Source organism: Saccopteryx leptura, chromosome 2 (genome assembly GCF_036850995.1).
Source record: "Saccopteryx leptura isolate mSacLep1 chromosome 2, mSacLep1_pri_phased_curated, whole genome shotgun sequence".
NCBI lineage: Eukaryota > Metazoa > Chordata > Mammalia > Chiroptera > Emballonuridae > Saccopteryx > Saccopteryx leptura.
In genome coordinates this window covers 322070263-322087843 of record NC_089504.1, presented here as the reverse complement: position 1 = coordinate 322087843, position 17581 = coordinate 322070263, and the positions used below count along the sequence as shown (strand labels likewise).

The window sequence follows — 17581 nt, the reverse complement described above, 5'->3', positions numbered from 1 at the left end:
TGACCCCATAGTTGCTGGCTTGAGCCCCAAAGGTTGCTGGCTTAAGCCCAAGGTCGCTGGCTTGAGCAAGGGGTCACTGGCTCAGCTGGAGCCCCCCCAGTCAAGGCACTTATGAGAAAGCAATCAATGAACAACTAAGGTGCCACAAAGAAGAATTGATGCTTCTCATTTCTCTCCCTTCCTGTCTGTCTCTATCTCTAAAAAAAGAAAAATGAAAGAAAAGAAAAGAAAGGAATCCATCAAATCTCAAGACAAAACCACAGGGCTCCTTAAACTTCTTAGTATTCACTAAAATTTTGGCTGCAGATTGAATGGGGTGACTTGAGTTGTCTGGCCTGCCTCACCTGGGCCAAGTGTACTGTCTCAAGCAAGTCTGGGAAGCCTCAAGCTTCTGGGTGGATTTCACCTCTCCAGGGTGGAGCTCCTGGTGAGTCAGCCAGAGGAGTTGACTGGTGGACAGTGTAGGGATGAGCAGTTGGGTCGTGAACCCAGGATGTCCTGAGAGGATCCATCTGGAAGCAGTGAGGAAGGTGTTCCTTCCTAGAGTTGGGCGGGAAGCAGTAACCGAGTTCTCAGATAATAGAACTAGTACCTTTCAGAAGATAGGTTCTTATGTTTTGGAGCTTTCTAAGGGAAACAGACTATCTATATCTAAGGATAGAGAATATCACCACTTAATCCTAAAGCTTAAAGGATGAATGGGGACTTTTATTTTTCCAAAATGAAGTCCTACTCATCATCCATCCTTGGGGAGATGTCAAAGGTTTGGAGAGGCTCAGTCTCAGATCCTTTTCCCAAGAGCTCTCTGGGGACAAGGGCCTCAGTCAGAATGAAAAGGCACCCCTTCTCCAGACGCAGTAGCTGCCTAAGTAGGACCAGGCCATCACCTCCTGCCTCACCCTGCTGACCTCATTCTTAAAACTTCCTAGACCATCCCAGCTCTCACCTGCTCCTTATCCTACCTCGTGGGTGGGTGGAGAGCTCAAGCACCCACACCAGTGTGTCTTGCCTAGGAGGGACAGGAACGAAGGTGGACATGCGTATGCCAGCTAGTAAAAGCACAGTGCCGAAGCCGGCTGTCTCACCCTCAGTCTGGGTAGCATGTGGACGGTCTGCTCCAGGTGCACCCTCCGTTTAGCAGTTCACCATTTTTCTGAGTTGCCCAACACCTACAGAAATGAGACTGAATTTGAAAACATTTGGCAACTCATACCTCATTTAGAGGACACATGGCATCAGGTGTACCATCCATACCTACCTTGCCCATGGAGATATTACTAATTCATCACCGAAACTGGAGAGCTGGATGCCTCCGGGGCAGGAAGGAGAAAGGCCCCGCCCACTGCAGTTTGTGTTATCAGCTCTTCCCTGCACAGCTGACCCACTTTGGCCACTCCTGTGTGCCACCGGGAAAGCTCATGAAATGAAAACAGAAACATAAGGAGATAGCTATTAACATATTATAAAGGAAAGTTAAAGACTTAATTTATATTAAAAGTATGAAAAAATTATAAAAGTTACAAATACAAAAAGGAAAAAATAAAAGAAGAAAAGCAGTCTAAAAGGATAGAAAGATAGAAAACAACATTGGGAAACATTTTAAAGGAATATCAAAAGGTTTAAATAACTAAATGATCCACTGGGCTACTTTTACAACTTTCCTGTAAGTCTAAAGTTATCTCAAAAAAAAAAAAAGTTAAAGCATTAATTAGATGAAAAGCTAATATAAATCTGGGGTAAAAACAAAGCAAAAGAAATTCAAACAATATAAAGAAGTGAATGAATATATGTAGTAAATAAATATATCTAAAATAAATAAAATAAAATAAAAACATAGACAGCTGAGATTTTTTTAAAGGGTAAGAAAAAGACCAAAAAAAGTTTTGCAAAGCAGCAGTATCATAGCCAATGAGGTTTATCCCAGGCGTGATTATTGCTAATTGAAATGAAAATCAAAAATTATAAAAGCTTAAAGGGAGGAATTGAAAGCAACTAGAACAGGGGAGTTTCAAAGATAAGAATAAACATAAAGTAGAAAAATGCTATGGATAAATAGATAATTTAAGAGGAAGATATCAAAGTAAAAGACAAGAGACTCAAAAATTAGAGCTATAAATGAAAAATAATGGAATAGTCCAAAGTGGCATGAATGAACCTGAGCAAAATGGCATACTCAAAAGGGCAGAAATTAGGCCCTGGCCGGTTGGCTCAGTGGTAGAGCATCGGCCTGGTGTGCAGGAGTCCCGGGTTCGATTCCTGGCCAGGGCACACAGGAGAAGCGCCCATCTGCTTCTCCACCCCTCCCCCTCTCCTTCCTCTCTGTCTCCCTCTTCCCCTCCCACAACCAAGGCTCCATTGGAGCAAAGTTTGCCCGGGCGCTGAGGATGGCTCTGTGGCCTCTGCCTCAGGCGCTAGAATGGCTCTGGTTGCAACAGAGCAACGCCCCAGATGGGCAGAGCATCGCCCCCTGGTGGGCATGCCAGGTGGATCCCAGTTGGGCGCATGCGGGAGTCTGTCTGACTCCCCGTTTCCAACTTCAGAAAAAAAAAATACAAAAAAAAAAAGTGCAGAAATTCAAAATTATGATTTATTTTTAAAATAAAGATATAATCTTGCCTGACCAGGTGGTGGCACAGTGGATAGAGCTTCGGACTGGGATGCGAAAGATCCAGGTTCAAAATCCCGAGGTCACCAGCTTGAATGCAGGCTCATCTGGTTTGAGTGCAGGCTCACCAGCTTAAGCGTGGGGTCGCTGGCTTGAGTGTGGGATCATAGGTATGACCCCATGATCTCTGGCTTAAGCCCAAAGGTCTCTGGCTTGAGCAAGGGGTCACTGGCTCAGCTGGAGCCCCCCAGTCAAGGCACATATGAGAAAGCAATCAATGAACAACTAAGGTGCTACAACGAAGAATTGATGCTTCTCATCTCTCTCCCTTCCTGTCTCTGTCCCGCTCTCTCTCTCTCTCTCTCTCTCTCTTTGTTATATATATTCTTAACAAAGATGAGAACAAGTGCAAATAAATATGGTTTCTACTGGGCTCTGTAGAGCTGAAGCAGCATCTGGCTGGGACTTTTGCAGAGAAAAGGGTGAATGCTTCTCTTCAGCCCCAACGCCTCACACCCTCTTCCGGGCCCTGTTAGGGACCCACCCTCAGAATGCACACTGAGGTCGTGGTGGGTGCCAGCGAGGCGAGTGGAGGCCATAGCCTTGACCTCCAGAGGCCACCTGACTTGGAACATGGGGGAGTCAGGACATCAGTCAAGAGGTGGTTCTGCTGGGCAGTTAGTTGCATGGGTTCAATAACGTGCTTCTCTGTACCTCATTTTTCTTAGCAGGGGTGCCTGTCAATGCCTTCCCTTGCCTGTTAGGTCCTACCCTCTGCATTAAAAAAAAAAAGCCATCAAGCCTGACCTGCAGTGGCACAGTGGATAAAGTGTTGACCTGGAATGCTGAGGTTGCCGGTGCAAATCCCTGGTCTTGCACATACGAGAAGTCAAGGCACATACGAGAAGCAACTACTACAAGTAGATGCTTCGTGCCCCTCTTTCTTATTCTCCCTCTTTCTCTCTTTCTGTGTCTCTGTCTCTCTCTCCAAAAATCAATAAATAAAATCTAAAAAAAACAACAACCGATTAAACTCCTAGTCAGTAGCGTTTACTTTTTAACGAAGTGGAAAGAGTGCTGGGCATAACGAGTCAGGCCCACTGAAGCCGCCCACCTAGTAGTTTTGAGTGTGAACCAATGTGATGTTGGTGAATTAAAAGTGAACAAAATCGCTTCTTGGCCTTTTGGCTAAGATCAAGTGTAAAGGTGAACATACATGCAAATAACACTTTGGCAGGGAGACAGAGCTCAGGATGAGGCTGGGCATCTGGTTGCTGGGGAGGGAAGTGGGAGGTGGAGCTATGTCTGCCATGAGCAGTTAGCCTCATCTCAGCATCCCAGCCTCAACCTCCCATCTTTCTTCCCCAGGTGGGCCTTGACCCAGGATGACTGAGCCCCGCCAGGAGTTCAACATGATGGAAGATCATGCTGGAACCTACAGGCTGGGGGACAGGAAAGATCTCCCCTCTCAAGGGGGCTACACCCTGCTGCAAGACCACGAGGGTGACGCGGACCATGGCCTAAAAGGTTAGTGCACAGCCCTGCACAACAGGCCAGGGTGCCTCGGGAAGCACAGCGAACCCGCTTGCTTTGGAAGAGGCTGGCAGGAAGGGTTTGCGGCAGATTTTTAAAGGAGTTTTAAGTACTGTATTGGGTTAGATCAGTGGTAGTCAACCTGGTCCCTCCCGCTCACTAGTAGGCGTTCCAGCTCTCATGGTGGGCGGTAGCGGAGCAACCAAAGTATAAATAAAAAGATAGATTTAACTAGAGTAAGTTGTTTTATAAATATTTATTCCGCCAAACTTAGCGAAAATCCAACATAAAGTACTTGGTAAGTAATTATTATTATATGCTTTAACTTGCTGTAACTCTGTTTTATAAATTTTATAAAGTAAAGTTACTTCCCTACTTTATAAATCACCATTGCTGTGGAACCTGTGGGCGGTTAGAAAATTTTACTACTAACAGAGATACAAAAGTGGGCGGTAGGTGTAAAAAGGTTGACTACCCCTGGGTTAGATTGTCAACAGAAGCCTCATCATTTGATTGGGCCAAGATAACTCAAAATGCAAAGCAATTTGAAAACAAACCTTTTCTAAGGAGAGTTTGCCCCATGAGTGGATGCAGTGTGACAAAGACCGCAGGGATTTATCAGTCTGATTAATACAGGGTGTTCTCTGGGTCTGTCGCCACACCTGTTAACCTATAAATCAGCAGCACTCATTAATATGCAAAATACGTGGCCTTTCAGATTCTCTTTACCTCTTCCTCACAGCCTGTCTCGGCCCTGTCCGGCAAGTTGGTTAGCTTTGGGATTCCCATTGTAACTATATTAATAAATTGCATCAACTTCTAAATATCCTAACATACAGTCTTTTAGCCCAATTGGCTTAGCCTCCTCCTCTCTCCTTCCAAACGAATGGGTTTCATTTCTCCGTCTGACCACTGAGTTCAGGGAGCACACAGCTCTCTCTCTTCTGCTCCACGTGCCAACTCCCGATTCCCGCCAGGAGCACCAGGCTGGCCTCAGTACAGGAAGGACTCTGTCCCTGACCTCCAGACCCATTTCTAAGGAGGGAGAATGGCAGTCTCCTTTCTCTTTTAATGCTAAAAATCATTTTAAAAAACACTTTGCAACCTGGGGTGTGGGATAATGAATGGATGTGGTGCAGCTCCCAGGTGGGAAAGAACCTTTTCTGGGTACATCTATCTAGGAAGGCTCCCTGGAGGAGGTGGGTCACCCAGGGTGCCCTGGGTATGAGAACACAGGAAGCAACGGCCACTGTCTTAGAAAGGTTTCAGAACTCATTGGGTGTCAAAGGCTGGCTTCTCTGTATGTGTTTAAGCAGGGAACACATTGGAGTCAGAGTGGCTTGGAAACTAGCCAGGTGGGCTCCAGGTTGGAGGAGGTGGAGGAAGAGTGGGCATGCTGTCCTTGGGCTCAAAGGCCACGCAGCCAAAGCTCTAAGTGAGAGGAGCAGGTGGGGGGTGGGGGGATTCCCAATCAGCATGCCTGACCCCTGTCTTGTGTCTTGGTAACAAGAAATGTGCATTCTGGCCTCCCTCAGAACACAGCCTGGCCACAACCCGAGCTGCTATGTTCTAGCTCCTCACAGAGGGCAGCCAGGTCCCGAGGACGCCCTCCTTGGAGGACTTGATCCCATGTATCCCCTGCATGTGTCTTGTCACTCTTTCTGTCAAGTCCCTGTGGAACTTTATTATTAAACTTTTTATTAAACTCTCAGTATATTCACAATATACTGAATTCTGCCAATAAAAAATAGCACTCTATGTAGGGTTACCTGGTTTAAACATTAAAAATATAGATGATGACGCCCTGGCCAGTTGGCTCAGTGGTAGAGCGTCGGCCTGGCATGTAGGAGTCCCGGGTTCGATTCCCGGCCAGGGCACATAGGAGAAGCGCCCATCAGCTTCTCCACCCCTCCCCCTCTCCTTCCTCTCCGTCTCTCTCTTCCCCTCCCGCAGCCGAAGCTCCATTGGAGCAAAAGATGGCCCGGGTGCTGGGGATGGCTCCTTGGCCTCTGCCCCAGGCACTAGAGTGGCTCTGGTCGCAACAGAGCAACGCCCCGGATGGGAAGAGCATCGCCCCCTGGTGGGCGTGCGGGTGGACCCCGGTCGGGCGCATGTGGGAATCTGACTGCCTCCCCGTTTCCAGCTTCAGAAAAATACCAAAAAAAAAAAAATATATATATATATATATATAGATGATGTTAAAGCAAATGTACAATAATAATGAAGGATATTAATAACTGGGGAAATTCGGTGTGGGGTACACCCTCTGTACTGTCTTTGCAATTTTACTGTAAATCTAAAACTGTTCTAAAATAAAAAGCTCACTTTTTTAAAAAGTCCAGGGGGAAAAAATCATTTTCACCAATCTTATTTATTGAAGGGAAAACTAAATTCAATTTGTATAGTAAGAACCAGTTTATTGAGTTATTTCGTGTCTCAGAGTTGCCTAAAGTATGTTCTTTAAAACTACTCGGCCCTGGCCAGTTGGCTCAGCGGTAGAGCGTCGGCCTGGCGTGCGGGGGACCCGGGTTGGATTCCCGGCCAGGGCACACAGGAGAAGCGCCCATTTGCTTCTCCACCCCCCCCTCCTTCCTCTCTGTCTCTCTCTTCCCCTCCCGCAGCCAAGGCTCCATTGGAATAAAGATGGCCCCGGCGCTGGGGATGGCTCCTTGGCCTCTGCCCCAGGCGCTAGAGTGGCTCTGGTCGCGGCAGACCGACGCCCCGGAGGGACAGAGCATCGCCCCCTGGTGGGCAGAGCATCCCCCCGGTGGGCGTGCCGGGTGGATCCCGGTCAGGCGCATGCGGGAGTTTGTCTGACTGTCTCTCCTCATTTCCAGCTTCAGAAAAATAAATAAATAAATAAATAAAATAAAACTACTCAATTCTTTCATGTAAAATATGACCAGAGTTCAATGCTAAAACAGACATCTGATATATACAGCTGACCCTTGAACAACTTGGGGATTGGTATCACCATTCCTGTGTCATCGAAAATACATATATAATTTTGCCCCTCCCCAAACTCAACTACTAACAGCCTACTGTTAGCCATAAGCCTTACTGATTACATGAACAATCGATTAACACAAATTTTATGTATTACATACTGTATTCTTTAAATAAAGGAAGCTAGAGAAGTGATGCAGAGAAAAGAAAATGACATTTAGGAAATCATAAGGAAGAGAAAATATATTTACAGTACTTACTGAAATAAATCCACATATAAGTGGGCCCATATAGTTCAAATTGTGTTGTTTAAGGGTCAATGTATAATATATGCAAATTTTAAGTTGCTAACCTTTTGGTCACTATCGTGAAAGTAGAGCATTGGAAAAGTTTGCTTACTAGAAGAATGTACTTGCCAAGAAAGCAAGTAATACCTAAAAGATTTTCATAGTTCTCATCAAATTTGTTCTTGCTGCTAAGGATTTAGAATGAGTGATTTTTATATGGGGAGCAATAGGTGTCACTTGCCAGAAGGCGTCATTTTACTAGCAACATTTTAGATAAGTGACAGACTATTTTAAATAGTGACAAGAAACCACATGTAAAACACTAGAACAGAGAGTATCTAAGTGTATGCTAAATGCTGGGAAAGGGCTAGATATAGCCAGACAGAGCTGCAAAGGGTGAAAGGTGGTTAACTGATAAAATAAAACATCCTAATGAATTAAAGGTGTCAATGGGTTAACTTTGCTATACCATCTAGGTAAGACATTCAGAAGAGGTTTTTTCTTCCTTCAGACCTCCAAGAAATTTAACAAGCATAATGCAAATGATAAAAATTGCAGGCTAGGAACAGATTAGGGGCGAGAAGGGAGTACTGTATTGGGGGTCAAGAGGGCTAGAGGGTCCATCATGCCCATATGAGCCTGTGCTCTGACAGTCAAGGCTGGTGAGCAATCACAAGACCCAACACACAGTCCACAGGAGGCTTCCTCATCATTTGTCCAAAACCTATTTGAGGCAGTTTGCAGGGAGCTGTATGTGCTGGAAGCTTGTTTAGAATTAGCCCTTCTTTGAGTGGATGGGTGCAGCCCAAACTGGGTGTCCAGGGATGATGTTTTAGCAAAGGGTGTGGGGTGTCTGATCTCACAGTGCACTCGCCTTTTTTCATCGTGGGGTTCTGCTTCATGCACAGAACTAGCCCGTCATGAAACTGACTCCCAGGCTGTCCCCACTCCAGGTGGGGTGGTTCTCACAGAGTGCACCGGAGTTTCCTTGGCTTCAGATTCCAAAAAGACCGTTTTCTTCTTTCTTTTTTTTTTTTTTTTTTTTTTTTTTTTTTTCTTTTTTTTGTGGCAGAGACAGGGAGAGTCAGAGAGAGAGAGACAGATAGGGACAGACAGACAGGAAGGGAGAGAGATGAGAAACATCAACTCTTTGTTGCGGCACCTTAGTTGTTCACTGATTGATTTCTCATATGTGCCTGGACTGGGGGGCTACAGCAGACCGAGTGGCCCCTTGCTCAAGCCAGCGACCTTGCGCTCAAGCTGGTGAGCCTTGCTCAAACCAGATGAGCCCGCGCTCAAGCTGGCCACCTCGGGGTCTCGAACCTGGGTCCTCCACATCCCAGTCCAACGCTCCTTCCACTGTGCCACCGCCTGGTCAGGCAAGGACAGTGTTCTTATAAGAGACTATGGCTGACATTTCAGGTGTCATCAAGGTTGATTAGTCAATACTTGGAGATCCTTCTATGAAAGGAGCTGGGTGAGGTCCAGCCAGCAGTTTTGCAGTTAGAAGTAGGCACTGTGCCTGACCTGTGGTGGCACAGTGGATAAAGCGTTGACCTGGAAATGCTGAGGTCGCCGGTTCGAAACCCTGGGCTTGCCTGGTCAAGGCACATATGGGAGTTGATGCTTCCTGCTCCTCCCCCCTTCTCTCTCTCTGTCTCTGTCTCTCTTCTCTCTCTCTCTCCTTTCTAAAAATGAATAAATAAAATTAAAAAAAAATTAAAAAAAAAAAAAGAAGTAGGCACTGTGTCTGCTCTGTGCTAATTCCTGCTTTGGAGGAAGGAGCTGGAGCTTTTTCCAGGTGTATTCTACTTGTCATTAATTAATGGCAGTAATCCCCCATGAATCTCCCCAGTATGGAAAAACAAGGTCCCAGGTTTATGTGGCTTTGCTTTCTGGCATTGGTGGCCATTTATCAATATGAAAGCCTTGCCTCAGTTGGAACCGTAAGTTGATTACAAGGCATTGTCTTTTCTCACCAAGAACAACTACTCATCACCTGTGTTTTTGCCTGATGACCCTGGCATGTGGGCACAGTTGTGTTGGGGGTGAGATTGGTCCCCTTTGTGGTTTTATCACATGGCCACCTTCCAACCATCTGGGTTCCATGCTGAATGGTTTTTGGCTCCAAAAAACACTGTTCCTGAGTTCCTCCTGAGATCACAAGGTGGGTGGGAAGAGGTGGCCATTCTGAGGGGCTCACTGTGTATGTTCCAGAATCTCCCCTGCAGATCCCTGCTGATGACGGATCTGAGGAGCCAGGCTCCGAGACCTCCGATGCTAAGAGCACTCCGACAGCCGAAGGTGGGGCCTCCTTCCTCTCATTGCTTCATCCAGCCAGCTACTTCCATGTGCCAGCCTGCGTGTAGCTGTGCTTTGAGCCCATGCGTGCCGCCCTTCCTGGCTGCATTTGCCGCTGCCTCTCCCTCTGGCTGAGAGATATGCTTGCTCAGTGCTTTGCAGGATGGCTCAGGCTTGGCTCAGGAATGTTGGGGAAGCCGAGCCCTGCTTTGATGTCTTGCTCAGTAGTGCCAGGTATGGACACCTTCCTCATGTGTGTGCTCTGAGGCAGCCACACTTGAAGAGGCTGGGATCTATGACGAAGCAGGGCTCATGCACAACTCCTCAAAGCCACTGCTCTATATTGATTGTCCTCCCAAAGCTCCTTCAAAAGCCCCCACCCACCTTGCTCTTTCATGAGCCATGAGTTCCCAGAGCAGCTGTGTGGCTGAGGACAGGAGCCGGTCGATGCATATATCTAAGCTCACACTTTGGGGACTGGTCTTGGTTCAGTATCCTTCATTTTTTTAGCGCTGGGCTTGGCCTGGGCCTCTGGGCATTGGCCACCATATTAGTTCCAGCCCGTCTTCTAACCTGTTCTCTCTAGACATTTGGTACGTAGGTTATTGTAAAGCTGCTCAGGTGTTTCCTGAAGTACTCCTTGGTCTTGATGTTGACCACCTTCTCTTGCTTCCCATCTATGTCAGTCAAGACTGAGTTTGATTGCAGGTAAAGGAAAAGCCAACTGACTGTGGTATATCTATGAAGAGGTTTATTTGTCACATAATAAGATGTCTGGGCTTGGGCATTCCCCAGTGTCATCAATGCTTTTCTGTCTTTATCTTCTGCCATCCTTAATGGTTGGATTTTTGCCTCATGGCTACAAGATGGCTGCTGTACTTCCAGGCATCACATATGTCTTAAAAGCAGAAAGAAAGCTTAAAAGCAAAGCAAAGTGGCTAAAAGGGTTGTGAAACCAAGAGTTTTCCTGCAAGCCCCCCCCCCCCCCCCCACCAACTTCCGCTTCTGTCTCATTTGTCAGAACTGGATCTCATGGCCGCCTCTGGCTATAAGGGAGACGGGGCATCAAGCATTTTGCTTTACAGCCTCTTTAGTAGGAGAAATCAAGAGAGAAGGGAATTGAGAATGGCTTTTGAGTAACCAGTTCATGGTATCTGCGCCTCCATCTCTTCATCTTCCCCACGGAGGCTCAAGGCTCCGTTCTCGGCACTTCTCTGGGCCCCGCCCATTACTTTGGCTGCTGTGTCACAGGATGAGAACCTGGCCCCAGCATCTCCCCAAGAGTCCACCTTTGGGTAAATTCAGAAAGTGGCTGTCAACTGCCTGCCAATTGCTTGTTATAAGGGTGTGTCTATGGAGAATGTGGTGGACACCCCCAAGGCTCTCAGCCCTGTGAAGAGAATCAGGCAAACTGTTCTTCCCTCTCCTTACAGCCAGTGATGCAAGACATATTCTGCTCATCTTGATAAGACAGTTTCTCCTACCTGAGAAAGTCCTGAAACACTAATGCCAGAATGCGTGCCAGCCTTCCAAATCATGGTTTTCAGCATTCCATTCACATTATTCTGGAAGAATCTTCCAACCAAGTCTCACTGCCCTCTGGACCCTGTACATGTGTGGGTCCCAAGAGCTTCAACTCCCATACCCCAGGGAAGGGGCCGTGCTGGGCCGGCGGCTCCACCTGCTCCAGGACCATAATTAAAGCGGAGTCCCTTCGTCTAAACTGGCTCAGGCTCTTGGAACGCTCTCAACAGTGACAGCTCCTTATGTTTACCCAGAACAGCCTGGGAGGGTGCCAGGGCATCGCTCGGGGACAAGTGCCGATTTGGAAGTGTTCCCCGCAATGAAAGACTGAGAGCAGTTCCTGCTGGTAGAGCTGCAGCTCTGGTCTCTGCTCTGAAGGTGGACCCATCTGCAGGCCGGTTGTCAAGCGCCTGACCCTGGACAGCACTGGGCCTATTCATTGCTTCCCAGGGGACTCTGCTCTTCTTAACCATGGGTCATGGACTCAGGGGGACAGGGCAAGCTGGAGGACACTGTGGCGGTCACCTGAAAATAATAGTCCCATTTTGTAGATGAGGAAATTGAGGCCCAAAGAGGACAGAGGACTTGCCCAAAGCCTCACAGCAAAGCCACAGACCCCATCCCTAACTCCAGAGTTCTTGCCCTGCCTTAGTCCCAGTTGCTTTCCTGTACCACCTTAAGGGTCACACATTTGTGAACAGTCATCTGATTTTCAACATTTCTTCTTTAAATACCCCAGGACCGTCCCCAGCACTCTCTTTCGCTGCTGTTTCCACGGGGGCTGTCCTGGCTTTCCTGGCAGATCGCCTGGGCCTGGGCGTCTCAAGCAGAATATTAATGTGCTTCCTGGGAGCTATCAGGCAGGGTGGCTCTGGGCCTGCTTTGTGGTGCGGCTTTTTGCATGTGGCTGAGTCCCCTCCTGCCTCCCCTCCCTGCACTGCTCCCACACACGAAGCAGGGTGAGGGGCTTGGCACGGCTTGTCCTGGGCCCCCCAAAGGTGATTTTCAGTAGTTTCCAGACGTGACAGCACCCTTAGTGGATGAGGGAGCCCCCGGTGAGCCAGCCACTCAGCCCCCCATGGAGATCCCAGAAGGAACCACAGGTGAGGGTGATCCCGGGCCAGGTGCTTGGCTGATGTGCAGGAGGAAAGGGTGTGTGTGGGGTTATGCTTATCTCAGAGTGAAGCAGGAATGTGGGCCAGCACCAGCATCTGGGAATCTTGGGTGTTCTGAGCTTGATGCCTTAATGTCCTGCCTGCTGGCCTCCCGGGGGACAGAGAACCTTCTAGATTCCTTCTAGCTTCTCCTCCCCTATCTCAGTTGGTGCATCGGCTACGCAGGCTTCTCTGAGGCAGGCTGGGGGCAGATCCAGCCTTCACCCACGCAGTCAGCCCCCTCTCCTGCTCAGACTGCCCAGCGACACGATCACTTCCCCGGGAGTGGTTTGCCACCAGAAGCACCAAGTGTGCAGCAGCGTCCAGATGGCTGGCCCACACCTTTGGAGGATCTTAAGTGGACAACCCCTGAGGAATTCAGAGATATAATCTAGCCTCCAGTCCTGCAACTGTCTTTTCAAACGTATCTGCATAGATAGAACAGGCATGACGAGGCTGTCCTGTCCACATGGATGATGGAGAATAGCTCAGACATCTAGGCACCAACCAGAAATAGCTCTGGACTCGGGGCCACCAGAGTCACGAGCTGCCCGGGCCCTGAGGAAATGTCTAGCACAGCCTGGAGCTCCGCTGTCATTTCCTCCCCGTCTCCTCCACTGAGGTTATGTAAAGACTCCAGCCTTCGGCTTGGTGATTGGAGGGTGCTCGACAAGAGATGCAGAAGAATCCCGGACAGGATTTCACCAGCAGTGGAGAGTGGGGAGATGCAGGCGGCTCTCACAGCAGCCACGAGGGAAGCCACAGCCTTTCCCGGGGCTCCCTCTGCTGAGCACACCATGCAGGGGCCAGGGAAGCCACAGCCTTTCCCGGGGCTCCCTCTGCTGAGTACACCATGCAGGGGCCAGGGAAGCCACAGCCTTTCCCGGGGCTCCCTCTGCTGAGCACACCATGCAGGGGCCAAGCAGCACCACCCGGCCCTACAAGGCAGTTTCAGCTGTGCGAGTGGGTCTTCTGAGATGGGTAGAAGGGGATGTTCTCGAAGCCCAGCAGGTCTCATCCTTGGCAGTGAAGGTTGTTGGAAGGCCGAGGGACGACTCATGGGATGAGATCATGAGCCTCTTGATTTTCGTCCTTCACAGTAATTTTTTTGTGGTGGGACTCCTCCCCTGCCTGGAATGAAAACGCTAGCCCACGTTCCGTCACTCCTAGGTCATCGAAAGGACTTTCGTCTTCTTAGTCACAAAACACAGTCTGCAAATGCCAGTTAGAATGCCCACTCTGTGTAAAGGCCAGAGCTGGGTCAGGGCAGCAGCCTCCCCTCTGGCTGGGGGGGGAGAGGATGGGAGACTGCGTGCCCACTCTGTGTAAAGGCCAGAGCTCGGTCAGGGTAGCAGACCCCCCCTCTGGCTGGGGGGGGAGAGGATGGGAGACTGCGTGCCCACTCTGTGTAAAGGCCAGAGCTCGGTCAGGGTAGCAGCACTCCCATCTGGCTGGGGGGGGAGAGGATGGGAGACTGCGTGCCCACTCTGTGTAAAGGCCAGAGCTCGGTCAGGGTAGCAGCACTCCCCTCTGGCTGGGGGGGGAGAGGATGGGAGACTGCATGCCCACTCTGTGTAAAGGCCAGAGCTCGGTCAGGGTAGCAGACCCCCCCTCTGGCTGAGGGGGGAGAGGATGGGAGACTGCGTGCCCACTCTGTGTAAAGGCCAGAGCTCGGTCAGGGTAGCAGACCCCCCCTCTGGCTGGGGAGGGGGAGAGGATGGGAGACTGCGAGACTGAGCGGCACTGCTGAGAGCGGCTAGCTCCATACTCTCTGCAGGGTTTAAAGGTGACTCTTTCTCTGTGTGGACCTTTTCTGAATTCTTCCAGACTCCTCCCACCCGGTTATCCCCCCTGAAGATCTCTCCCTGTGCACTTGATTCTCCTCTGCTCCTTGGGGGCTAAAGATCCGCCTCCAGCCGCACCTCTGCTGAGGTCAGCTTGCTCCTGTTGGTGACCTCCTGGACGTGGTCTAAAGCGTCCCCACACTGTCGCTGCCCTGTGCCCATAGCAGGTCCGTGGGAAACACGGACATTCTTTGCCCAAACTGTGGTATGAGGACTGACAGCAGGGCCAGCACCACGCTCCTCTGTCCCCGACCGAGCAGGCCCAGCCTGTCTCTCCCGCTCTGCTTCTCCCAGGTTGCGTTCTGACAGCAACCCACCATGTCGGTAACCGGAGACCACACACACACAAGCGTCTCCACGTGGGGCCTGAACCCCTCTCACTGGGATTGATGGGAGGGTAGCCACATGGCCAACCCCTCAATGTGTTTTCTCCAAAGAAATCCTCCTCAAAAATACCCACTGCTCCATCTTCCACCCTCCACCTCCTCAGGGAGATGGGACCCTCCCCTCCATCTTCCACCCTCCACCTCCTCAGGGAGATGGGACCCTCCCTCCATCTTCTCTCTCCACCTCCTCAGGGAGATGGGACCCTCCCTCCATCTTCTCCCCTCCACCTCCTCAGGGAGATGGGACCCTCCCTCCATCTTCTCCCCTCCACCTCCTCAGGGAGATGGGACCCTCCCTCCATCTTCTCCCCTCCACCTCCTCAGGGAGATGGGACCCTCCCCTCCATCTTCCACCCTCTATCTCCTCAGGGAGATGGGACCCTCCCTCCATCTTCCCCCCTCTCCCTCCTCAGGGAGATGGGACCCTCCCTCCATCTTCCCCCCTCTCCCTCCTCAGGGAGATGGGACCCTCCCTCCATCTTCTCCCCTCTCCCTCCTCAGGGAGATGGGACCCTCCCCCTCTATCTTCTCCCCTCTCCCTCCTCAGGGAGATGGGAGGTTTTAGACTTGGGGGACATTTTTTCAGCTGTTGGCTTTGACAATATGTACCTTAGTTTAGCGCTTCAATTGGGCAGGTCCCACGTTCTGTATCTTGGTGTTCTGGTGAAAACTTCTCATTTGAAGTTCATTTGTGGGTGTAGTATGGCCACTCCCTGCAGGAATCCCTGCCACGCTGAGTTGGGAGCCCCTGTGTCTTGGAGCTTCAAGGAAATAGAGTGGATATATAGTGATGTGATGGTGAGCTCTGTCACACCCTCCCTCCCTGTGACTCCTCTGAGCCCTCCCTTACTGGCACTGGGGGTCGTCAGAGTTATTGGCACCCACCAATTTCTGACTTGCACCAGGGCCAGGATATTACAACTTTGCATCGGCACGTGAAAACTGCCAACTTCCCAGTGCCATGTGGTGACATCACCTGGCATGCCTCCTCATGCTCTCTGTCTCCAGGCTCTCTGTGCCATTGCTCTGGACTTGCTGTCACTCTGAGCTTTCCTTCCATTACCTTGTCAGAAACTCACACTGAATCTATGCTTGGAGCTGTGCCTCCTGGGAAGCCCAGTGTCAGACACGGAACAGTCCCTGTGAGACCTCCTGGGCAGCACAGTGTCAGACACGGAACAGTCCCCGTTAGACCTCCTGGGCAGCACAGTATCAGACACGGAACAGTCCCCGTTAGACCTCCTGGGCAGCACAGGGTCAGACACGAGGTCAGCACAGTGTCAGACACGGAACAGTCCCCGTGAGACCTCCTGGGCAGCACAGTGTCAGACACGGAACAGTCCCCGTTAGACCTCCTGGGCAGCACAGTGTCAGACACGGAACAGTCCCCGTTAGACCTCCTGGGCAGCACAGTGTCAGACACGGAACAGTCCCCGTTAGACCTCCTGGGCAGCACAGGGTCAGACACGGAACAGTCCCCGTTAGACCTCCTGGGCAGCACAGTGTCAGACACGGAACAGTCCCCGTTAGACCTCCTGGGCAGCCCAGTGTCAGACACGGAACAGTCCCCGTTAGACCTCCTGGGCAGCCCAGTGTCAGACACGGAACAGTCCCCGTTAGACCTCCTGGGCAGCACAGTATCAGACACGGAACAGTCCCCGTTAGACCTCCTGACAGCACAGGGTCAGACACGGAACAGTCCCCGTGAGACCTCCTGACAGCACAGGGTCAGACACGGAACAGTCCCCGTGAGACCTCCTGACAGCACAGGGTCAGACACGGAACAGTCCCCGTTAGACCTCCTGGGCAGCACAGGGTCAGACACGAGGTCAGCACAGTGTCAGACACGGAACAGTCCCCGTGAGACCTCCTGACAGCACAGGGTCAGACACGGAACAGTCCCCGTGAGACCTCCTGGGCAGCACAGGGTCAGACACTGAACAGTCCCCGTTAGACCTCCTGGGCAGCACAGGGTCAGACACGAGGTCAGCACAGTGTCAGACACGGAACAGTCCCCGTTAGACCTCCTGGGCAGCACAGGGTCAGACACGGAACAGTCCCCGTGAGACCTCCTGGGCAGCACAGTGTCAGCTCGCAGGGACCCGGAGGGTGGTTGTGCCTATGAGCTTGGCAGACAGGGAGTTTCCCAAGCCCGTGGCTAGTCCCTGCCACTCCCACCATGGCTGCTGCGGGACAGCTAGTGGGCGAGATGTTTATAAGGGCCATCATGTCGCTGTCCAGAGACCCAGGGAGGCTTTCTTTTCTCTCCTCCATGCTCTCCACAGTGGGCTTGTGCTGGCTAGTGGTAGTGACTTGTCATTTCTGTTTTAGGCATAGAGACTGAGTCATTGCAGAGCTGGGAGAAATGACTGGTGGCCCAGCCAACAACTTACAGGCATTTCTCAGGGGTGGTGGCCTCTCTGTCACTGGGGTCATGAGGCCAGTGCATGTGAATGTGTGGCTAACTAGCCTTATAGACTTTTTGTCTGAGCACTTACATTCATTGTCCTGCAGCAATACCCTGATTTATTCTGAGACCTAACTTGGCACTGTATGAAGCTTACTGATGTCAGTACCACTGCTGATGTGCAGGAACTTTTCTCAGTCTCTTTACGTGGGATGAGCTGTGGTTCCCGAAGCAGGAGCCCAAGACACCCCAGAAGCTACTCCCTGACACTGCTGGCCTCCCTTTAACCAGGCAGCCCTATTCTGGGCATGCAGTTAAAAGGTTTGCCCAGTAGTTTGGAAAAAAGGAACCAGCTAGCTTTGGGGCACCTGCCATACACCAGGCACTTTGCTAAACATGTTCACACAATTTTCGTGTTAATCCTCACCACTCTCCCACACGACCAACCGGTATCATCACCTCGGGGTTTGAGAGGAGGAAATGGAGGCTCAGAGAGGTTAAGTCAGTAATGGTACCTGGGTGTGAATCCCAGCCTGACTCCACAGCCCACACCTAGTCCTTCCCTGCACCTCTGCCCTGAGCCGGGGCTGGGCC

The 17581-nt window shown here is 50.6% G+C and overlaps 1 protein-coding gene and 1 pseudogene across 12 annotated transcripts in view; both read left to right on the top strand.

The window, feature by feature from the left end:
* MAPT (microtubule associated protein tau) overlaps positions 1-17581 on the top strand; it is a 103569-nt gene that overhangs the window by 49160 nt on the left and 36828 nt on the right. For 5 of the 12 annotated variants that reach the window (XM_066363114.1, XM_066363112.1, XM_066363110.1 and 2 more), the window contains exons 2-4: positions 3974-4132; positions 9589-9675; positions 12216-12299. In XM_066363114.1, coding sequence (XP_066219211.1) covers positions 3991-4132; positions 9589-9675; positions 12216-12299 — 313 coding nt within the window. In that variant the 5' untranslated portion in view covers positions 3974-3990. The remainder of the gene's footprint in view (positions 1-3973; positions 4133-9588; positions 9676-12215; positions 12300-17581) is intronic. The other 7 variants (XM_066363116.1, XM_066363113.1, XM_066363118.1 and 4 more) reach the window with 2 other exon arrangements.
* Positions 1880-1961, top strand: LOC136396388 (U4 spliceosomal RNA; annotated as a pseudogene).